This window comes from Clarias gariepinus, chromosome 26 (assembly GCF_024256425.1).
Source record: "Clarias gariepinus isolate MV-2021 ecotype Netherlands chromosome 26, CGAR_prim_01v2, whole genome shotgun sequence".
Taxonomy (NCBI): Eukaryota; Metazoa; Chordata; class Actinopteri; order Siluriformes; family Clariidae; genus Clarias; species Clarias gariepinus.
In genome coordinates, this window is record NC_071125.1 from 354,550 (window position 1) to 364,848 (window position 10,299).

Consider the following 10,299-nt stretch of genomic DNA (forward strand, 5'->3'; position numbering starts at 1 on the left):
GTGATGTGCTGACAAACCCAGTGTGGCTGGAAAAACTTCCCACACTAGTCTGTCCTCTGAATATTCATCTCATTCTTTAATATACATTTACAGGGTCGATGTAAAGTTTTTACATTATATTTATTTATTTCACATTTGTCTTAAAATGGATTCAAATCCTTTATTGTCATTATTATATATTTTAAAAGTTGTGCCATCTTTAAGACCAAGTCAATCTTTAATACAAAATAATGAACACAGTGCTATGGTGTAAAAGAAATAAAACACTTGTACACACACACACACACACACACACACACAGAGGTATATGAACGAGCTCTAGAGAGATAAGGATCTGGTGTCTTTCTGCTCTCAGGTGAAATTCACATACAGAAATCTGGGATGAAGTAACTGAGGTGTGAAAGTGGGATCAGTTCATGGTGAATGTATTGTACTGTACTGTGGTGTAGATGTCTGAATCATCCTCCTTCAGCTGCTCAGTGTGGACACGTCTGCAATCACTCACACACACACACACACGCACACACACACACACACACACACACACACACACACAGACACACACACATTTAGGAGACACAAAATAAGGAAGAATTGGTAAGAATGGGTTGTTTATTAAGATACAGTATTTGTTGTCTATAAAAAATTTAAAGTTTTACCTCCTGTTGTAAATCACAGCTGGGATAGAGAACACCATGAACATAACTCCAGCTGTCACTAAAACAATCATCCAGACTGACCGAGCATCAGGATTTTCACCTGGTGAACAGAAAACATCTTCAGTATTCAACATGTGACTATTTAACTGAACACAAGTCACTTTATTTCCTTCAGTAATCACTCGAGACATTCATGAGTGTTGTGAGCAGACGGACCCACCCTCGACCTGAAGGCTGATGGTTTTAGATCCTGACGTCTCCTTGGTTTTCCAAGTGCAGGTGTAATTCCCAGAATCCCTCACGATTAGAGCAGGAAAGTGAAGAACGGGTCCTGATGGATTTAACTGTTCGTTGTTCTTAGACCACACAAACTGTGAGGAACTGTGTGTGCAGGTCACATCACACGTCAGATTTAACGAGTCTCCTTGTTTAAGGGTTCCGTTTCCACTGAGCCTGATTAGTGACACCTTTAAATCTTTTTCAGAGAGCAGGAAAGACTCCACGTCACTCAATCAGGATTTCACACACAGATAAACATGTAGTATTAAATAATAAACAGCAGATAAATTAGCTTTCTTGATTAAATTAAAGCTGCTGTTAAAGTTATTTAATGCATTCTTTTATTTAAGAAAAACTAAATTATGCAGATAAAGAATATTTTGGATTTTTATTTCATAATTAAATTTTACCTGCAGTTTGTAGAGTCGCTCCAGGTTCACCTACCCACTTGCCACCGGTCTTATTAGTTATAAATTTGAATCTGTACACTCCAGAATAACTGAACTGTACATTGTGGATTAACAAAGTACAGTTTGATTTGTCGTCTCCAACGTACTCAAAGTCTGACGTGGTGTTTAATGAGCTGTTATAAACATACAGAGGGCCTGGACACCCTTTTGTGTTTGCATCATTTGAGCACCAAATCCTTTGTGTCACCTGAATGTTGGGATTTGATGTTGGATAATAATAATTACAGGGAATGGAGACACTGAATCCTCTCACAGCACAGATCGACTTAACCGTATAATTCACACCCCATCCACTGTCCTGAGTGAGAACACCTGTGTAGAGAAATACATGGAGAATAAAGGAGATGAAAACAGTTGTGGTGATTTATTGCTTTATATAGTGTGTGATCATATCATTTTTTTTTTATTATTAATGCACTTTACAGTTTATCAGTCTGTAAAGAGACATTTCTATGGTTCATTGCAGTTATTGGCTCCATGGGTGGCACAACCAGTTATTAGGTTTAGGGGGCAATTACTTTTTCACATAGCTTTGACCACTTTTTCCCTTAATAAGTGAAAATATATTTTAAGAACTGCATTTTGTATTTACTCAGATTATCTTTGTGTAATATTGAAACTTGTTTAATGATCTGAATCATTTAATTATGACAAATATGAAATTAAAAACACGAAAAGAGGAAGTGACAAATACTTTTCTCATAGTCTGTCTAGTTCAATCCCACAGTAAAGCCAATGCTGCTGATGTTAGCCCTGTGCACTACAGCCCACTGCACACAGGCCCAGCAGGCAAGGAGCCCAAAGACCACGCCCCGGCGTCCAAATCCACAGATCCCAATCTGATCAAACCCCATGAGATACACCAGATAAACAAGTCTGATCTACAGAAACCCCACCCACAGCCCACTGCACCTAATGAGTCTGCTGTCTAAGTCCAGGTGACAATCACCACAACACACCCAAGGAAGCCTGTCAATGTTTGTCAATGTTTGAGAGAAGTCAATGTTTGTTTTAATCACTAAAATCAGAATTTAGAGCAAAGTGAGGATCTTCATTAGTTTGTATTACACTTACTGACTTAAGAATATAACGGTGAAGTAAATGTCTGGGTCAAATATGACCCCAGGGGTGCTCCAGGGTTAATAAGAAATGAAATACAACATGTTGTTCTGTATTGTACAGTAATGAAATAAACAGAGGCTTCAATGTGAAATATTTACTTCAGATTATACATTTTGTACATATACAGTGGTGTGAAAAACTATTTGCCCCCTTCCTGATTTCTTATTCTTTTGCATGTTTGTCACACAAAATGTTTCTGATCATCAAACACATTTAACTATTAGTCAAAGATAACACAAGTAAACACAAAATGCAGTTTTTAAATGATGGTTTTTATTATTTAGGGAGAAAAAAAAATCCAAACCTACATGGCCCTGTGTGAAAAAGTAATTGCCCCCTGAACCTAATAACTGGTTGGGCCACCCTTAGCAGCAATAACTGCAATCAAGCGTTTGTGATAACTTGCAACGAGTCTTTTACAGCGCTCTGGAGGAATTTTGGCCCACTCATCTTTTCAGAATTGTTGTAATTTAGCTTTATTTGAGGGTTTTCTAGCATGAACCGCCTTTTTAAGGTCATGCCACAACATCTCAATAGGATTCAGGTCAGGACTTTGACTAGGCCACTCCAAAGTCTTCATTTTGTTTTTCTTCAGCCATTCAGAGGTGGATTTGCTGGTGTGTTTTGGGTCATTGTCCTGCTGCAGCACCCAAGATCGCTTCAGCTTGAGTTGACGAACAGATGGCCGGACATTCTCCTTCAGGATTTTTTGGTAGACAGTAGAATTCATGGTTTCATCTATCACAGCAAGCCTTCCAGGTCCTGAAGCAGCAAAACAACCCCAGACCATCACACTACCACCACCATATTTTACTGTTGGTATGATGTTCTTTTTCTGAAATGCTGTGTTACTTTTACGCCAGATGTAACGGGACACGCACCTTCCAAAAAGTTTAACTTTTGTCTCGTCGGTCCACAAGGTATTTTCCCAAAAGTCTTGGCAATCATTGAGATGTTTTTTAGCAAAATTGAGACGAGCCTTAATGTTCTTTTTGCTTAAAAGTGGTTTGCGCCTTGGAAATTTACCCAGTCTCTTTCTTATGGTGGAGTCGTGAACACTGACCTTAATTGAGGCAAGTGAGGCCTGCAGTTCTTTAGATGTTGTCCTGGGGTCTTTTGTGGCCTCTCGGATGAGTTGTCTCTGCGCTCTTGGGGTAATTTTGGTCGGCCGGCCACTCCTGGGAAGGTTCACCACTGTTCCATGTTTTTGCCATTTGTGGATAATGGCTCTCACTGTGGTTCGCTGGAGTCCCAAAGCTTTAGAAATGGCTTTATAACCTTTACCAGACTGATAGATCTTAATTACTTTTGTTCTCATTTGTTCCTGAATTTCTTTGGATCTTGGCATGATGTCTAGCTTTTAAGGTGCTTTTGGTCTACTTCTCTGTGTCAGGTAGCTCCTATTTAAGTGATTTCTTGATTGAAACAGGTGTGGCAGTAATCAGGCCTGGGGTGACTACAGAAATTGAAACTTAGGTGTGATAAACCACAGTTAAGTTATTTTTTAACAAGGGGGGCAATCACTTTTTCACACAAGGCCATGTAGATTTGGAGTTTTTTTTTCTCCCTTAATAACGTAAACCTTCATTTAAAAACTGCATTTTGTGTTCAATTATGTTATCTTTGACTAATAGTTAACGGTTTTTGATGAGCAGAAACATTTAAGTGTGACAAACATGCAAAAGAATAAGAAATCAGGAAGGGGGCAAATAGTTTTTCACACCACTGTAATAAAAATAAATATTTTCTATAATGAAAAATTAGACGAAACAAATTTTATTTTAAAATAAACAATATAAAAGTATACATGTATTTGAATAAAAAATATTAATATTTGTTTTTTTTTATATAAAACATTTATTTTCATGTTGTTTGTTTCTCATGTAATTTGTAAACCATTAACGTATGAATTTCTGTACTAATATAATATTTGATAGCAATTATGTAGGGGGGCAATCCATGGCAAGGGGCATTTCAGCGCATAACACGTTTTACCAAAAAAATTGAGCCGCTCTTTTGCCATTTTGTCAACCAATCAAAGGGGTTGTGATCAGTGTTTTCACTGCTGATGCATATCGCCTTTTAAACCAACGCATGAACGCGCAATTATTCTAGACAACTCAATCCAGCTATACTAATAATCAACAACAGGTGTGCTCAAAGAACCAACAGCCAGATCGTAATTAGCACGATGATCTCATCTTAGATGTGTCAGTTCATCTCGGATGTGTCAAGCGACGTACGAGGAACAGACCCCAGGGATTTGCTTCATAATAATTTGTTGGCATTTCACGTTCAGCTGTGTCTGCATCACTTCCATCTGTTTTGTCCGTCTCATGGGTCTTTTAAATTTAGCGCGTTTGTTCTCCACGCCCATCAATCAATCAGTGCAGTGGTTTCCGGGGTGCAATTTTTCTTCCCCATTGTATTATTTTTTCATTATTTTTCATTTTCATTCATTTATTTTTTACTCGTATTAATATCAATAGCGAATATGATTTAAAATGTAGTGAAGTACAATACTTTAAACAAAACATACTTAAGTAAAAGTAAAATTACAGATTTTAAAAACTACTTTAAAAAGTAGAACTACACAAAAAAATCTACTCAATTACAGTAATGCGAGTAAATGTAATTCATTACTTTTCACCTCTGATCGCTAATCCATTTGCAATTTCCAACGCGTTACATGGAAACCTGTTAATCAGCGTCTAATTAACCTGACAATCACCTGTCAATGGGTCTAAACTGTGGGGCATGATTGTATGGGGAGTGACGTCACTCGCAGTCGCCGACCAAGATGGGGGAAATTTGAGAGATGGAGGTGAACCGAGATTATCTCATCTGTTTATCAAGAAATAAACACACAAAAATGACAAATCGCATATTTTCTTACATTGGAGCGGACAGAGAAGCTATTAGAAATAAATATATATTTCTTCTCCTGTTACAGCCTGCTTTCAGAAATGCTGCTTACCGGCGTTATGCGCTAAAATGCCTTCCTGCCATGGATTGCCCCCTACATAATCTCTATCAAATATTATATAAGAAAATAAATTCATAGGTTTATGATTTACAAATTGCACCAAACGAATTTGATTATAAAATAAGCAAGATAAAAAAAGTTGTACATGTAGTATAAGGAAAAATATATACAACATATATATTTTTATCTTGCTTATTTATAATAACAATTGTTTTATGTAATTTTTCATCATAAACAATATTTATTTTGTGTAAACATTTTGGTTCACCTTCATTGCTTAAATTACCCCCTCTTGGTCGGCAACTGCAAGTGACGTCACTCCCCAAACAATCACGCCTGACAGTATAGACCCACCCCTGACGTTGATTGACAGGTTTCTGTTGGAAATGCAATTGCAAATGGATTAGCTAATGCGTTTGAGTTTTGGCAGGCTACACGCGCAACGCACGAAAAAAAAAAGAAAGTGAAAAAGCAAACGTGGTAATTGATTTTGCTTTTTAAATATGACAGGCAAATGCAAATGCAAATGGATCTTGCAAACGATAATGCAAAGTTTGCAATTGCATTTGAATTACAGTATGTCACACTTTCTGCGTTCACATATGGGAAACACAATTGCAAATGTAATTTGCAATTCCTTTTGAAAAATGTCTGGGATATCACTCCATAGGAGAGTGTTCCTGTTCTTACTGACATTATCGCAGCTATTAACAGGCGTTTCCTCACTAGCCTCTCTTAAATCTTTAAGTCAAAGTCAAAAGTCAAAGTCATCTTTATTGTCGATTCTGCTACTTGTACAGTACATACATATAAAGAATAGGAACTCCGTTACTTGCAGTCTCTTACAAACAACACTAAGTGCAAAAATTTCAATGTAAAAGATCAAGATAGTAAAATAATAAAACACTTTACATTATCTGTCTAGGAAAAAAGGGACAGATAACACATGACAGAAGGCCAATATTGTGCGAAGTGCAAATGAAGAATCGTGCAAAAGTGACATGTGTATTTAGTTTTTTATTGCTGGGGTGAGGTATGAATAGTTCAATGCTGGACAAGTGACAAGTGCTGGTAAGTGTGTGTGAAATGGAGGTAAAGGAGGAAAACGTGGGGTCAGAGTTCAAGAGTTGGAGAGGCTGAAAAGCAAAGAGGAGCCAGAGCTGGGAGGAGCTGAGCATCCTGACATCCTGATGGATGAAGCTGTTCTTTAGTCTGCTGGTCCTTACCTGGAGTGGAGACTCCATTGTCCCTGATGGCAGCAGACTGAAGAAGAAGAGGTGAATAGGTAAAGTCACGGCGATGCTGAGATCTTTGCGTCTGAGGTGGGTGCTGTAGATATCCTGGAGGGAGGATAGTGGGACACCAATGATCTTCTTTCAGCAGGATGCATTGCAGATGGTGCCTCGATGGTGCCTCTCTAGAAGGTGCACATAATGGGGGTTGGGGCTCTGGCTCTTCTTAGTTTGCGAAGGAAGTAGAGATGCTGCTGTGCTTTTTTTGTCCAGTGCTGCAATGTTGTTTATCTGGGAGAGATCCTCTGTGATATATGTACACCCAGAAACTTGGTCACCCTCTCCACAGTCGCACCATTGATGGTCAGAGGAGAATGCTGGGTGTGTGCTCTCCTGTTATCCACAAAAATCTTGTTCATCTTTTCCGCCTTTAAAGAAAGATTGTTCTCTGTGCACCACCATCTGGGCAGGTGGCTCACCTCACTCTTGTACTTAGTCGCACCTCTATTGCTAATGAGACCCACCACAGTCGTGTCATTTGCAAACTTCATGAGGAAGTTGGAGCTGTAAGATGGTGTGCAGTCAGGGGTCAACAGCATGGAGGAAAGGGGGTTCAGCACACATCTTTGGAGAATCCATATGTTCAAACTGATAGTGCTGGATGTATTATTGCTGACCTGTAATGCCTGAGGTCTGCTAGTCATCCAGCAGCCTTTTGGACAGAGAGGTGTGGATCCCCAGCTGGATCAGTTTATGAGTAAGCTGTTGTGGGATGATCGTGTTGAATGCTGATCTGAAGTCAATGAACAGCATTGTTACATATGAGTCTTTGATTTCCAGGTGAGCGCTGAGTGGAGTGCAGTAGCAATTGCATCATCAGTTGATATCGGTTGTTTTCCTTCGTACTGGGATTGTGTTGGTAGCTTTGAAGCATGTGGGGATAACAGCCTGACACAGTGACATGTTGAAAATGTCTGTAAAGACATCAGTGTGTTCCCCCGCACAGTCTCTTAGTACGCGGCCAAAAATGTTGTCAGGATCCGGGGTTTTGTGTACATTGATCCTGCGGAAGGATCTCCTCACGAAGTGTGGTGTTAAAATTCAATTCAACTTAATTCTATTCTATTTGTATAGCGCTTTTAACGATTGACATCATCACAAAGCAGCTTTACACAATCAAAAGAATTAAGTTCGTATGAAATGTAAATGTGTATGAATCAAAATTATATGATTGTCCCTGATGAGCAAGCCTAGGACGACGGCGACAGTGGCAAGGAAAAACTCCCTGCGATGGTAATAGGAAGAAACCTCGAGAGGAACCAGACTCAGCAGGAAACCCATCCTCATCTGGGTGAAAACAGATAGCAGAGATTAATGTGCATAATAATATGCGAGACTGGAAGTTCAGTATAAGAGGAGATGTGTAAGATTAAAGTCCAGTTTGTTCCTGGAGGCTCAGGTAGACTGTGAAAAATTCCAGTCCTGAACTATTGAGCGACTGAAGTCACAGGTCCTCAGAGAACAGCTGTCTGCATCAGTCGAGGACAGGACCACCTTCATGGAAAAGTGGAACCAATCCCAGTCACCACACGCATTCCAGGCGGACCACACGGGGCATCCATGTGATGAGATCTCCAACCAGATACAGGACTCCAGGATTAGTTAGAGAGGTCCAGCGGGCAGAGGGGGTCTGGATCACTGGCAGCTCAGGAGCGACATGTATAGCTCGACAGAGAGATAGGTAGAGGAACAAGGAGAGACGGAGAGAGAGAGAGGATAGAGCAGAAAAGGAGAGAGCAAAGAGATGGAGAAATAACAGTTAGGTATGGTCACAGTCGAACAATGTATAAGGTGAATGTAAAAGCAGTCTAACATGCAGAATGTGTGTGTGATAAACAGGTGTGTGTGTAATTTCAGGCGTGTCCACACTGAGCGGCAGGAGGAGGACGATTCTGTAATCTACAGCACTGTGAAAACGGCCTGATGATGCTTTCACACCTCATTCACCCACAGTGCAGATGAGTTTTATTTAGTTATCATCATAATGCCTGGTTTCCACACATGGAACTCATTATGGTTTAAGACTCGCTAATATCACAGGAAGTCTCAGTTTATCTCTTTAGATAAAAGTGTCCGACAAATGAGGAAATGTAAATGATTGTTAATTTCAAGATGCAAAAAGTGCCTTTTTCTAACAAAAACCTACTTTAATCATAATAAAAATATTTTGTTTTGCTTTTTTATGTGCTAAGTGATGCATGTGCTGTGTAAAGCATTTCCTTTTTATTTTAAGATGTTATTTATCTTTATATTTTCTTACTTCATTAAGACAGTAATGGTGATGATAATGATCACACCCACTGCTGTTTTAATGTTTTACTTGGTGTGTTTTTATTGCTTTCACACCAGATCCAAAAGTGTCTAATGTGCTTCAGAAAATAAATGTATAAAGGTTAAGTGTAATTACAGATTGTATGTTCAGGTCTTCAAATACAAAACAGTGTGTTGTGGTGGAAACCTGAAACTCAGTACAGTGACCAGTTTTAATTTTCTCTTTATTCAGCTGTTATAATAAAGCTCCTGGTTAATCATGATACTCTGTTAATTCATGATTGTGTTTTAATCATCATGCTTCTGAAGAAGATAAAGCATGCACTTTATAACTTAAACACTATGCTATTGTTCTCAAACTTTAATGTGAAACAAGTCTAAGCCTTTGATAAGAGTCCTGAAGAAAACTGAAGGGTTTTTCCCCAGCAAAGGAAACCAGAAGACTTGAGAATGTGATGTGCACAGAGGAAAGGAGCGCAGTCATGATGTTAGTGTATGACACTAAAGCTCTGAACCTTGTATTGAACAAAAGGGATGTTCCCAAATGAAGCCTCATTTTAAGGCACGCGTCATTTCCCTGAATGTCACGTGTTAATGATGAATGAGGGCTTACCTTTGCCGGTGTCACATTACTGATTCGTTTGGCGCGACAGCTGGTTTAAATAAAGGCTTATTCACAAAGAGTCTCACTACTACAACCGGCACACTCTGCACCCCTAGTAGCGGGACATTTGTTTAATGACTATTATTGAATGGAGCTGTAAAAAAAGGAAAGGACTCCCCCTATTTGGGAACATGTTGATTTAATTTCTGAAAATAAGGTAGCTACTTTCATAAATTGCTAGAATTTAGTCAGAGTTGTTTGTCTCTATTTTTAGAGGGTGTGGCGGGGGTATTTTGTTCCCCATTTATTTTTCATTTAAAGGTTCAGAGATGGTAGTTATGGGTACAAAACGAAGCACAGTGCATTTCTTAAACAACATCAACTAATATGATTGCTGTTGCTAAAAATCTGATTTTAAAATAAATGTTATTGCATAGTTATTAATTACAACATTGAAAATATGACTTGTGCATCATTGCTAACCTTTTCCTTTTCCACCTCAAGCATCTTTTTATGTTTTTTTGCAAAGGTAAAGTGTTTGCTATGCTGGCTATAAAGAGCTGACATACAGCAACAACATGTCATCCATGTTGAGGCATTATCATTCGATTCATGA

General features: G+C 38.8%; 1 protein-coding gene across 1 annotated transcript; it reads right to left on the reverse strand.

Moving 5' to 3' along the window:
- Positions 1–409: 409 nt before the first annotated feature.
- On the reverse strand, positions 410–7,347 carry LOC128513811 (uncharacterized). The gene is made up of 6 exons (XM_053487360.1): positions 7,087–7,347; positions 6,743–6,856; positions 1,349–1,739; positions 880–1,134; positions 660–777; positions 410–491 (listed from the first exon to the last, which is right to left on the reverse strand). Exons 1-6 carry the CDS (start codon positions 7,345–7,347, stop codon positions 410–412), a joined length of 1,221 nt encoding a protein of 406 aa, XP_053343335.1.
- Positions 7,348–10,299: the final 2,952 nt, after the last annotated feature.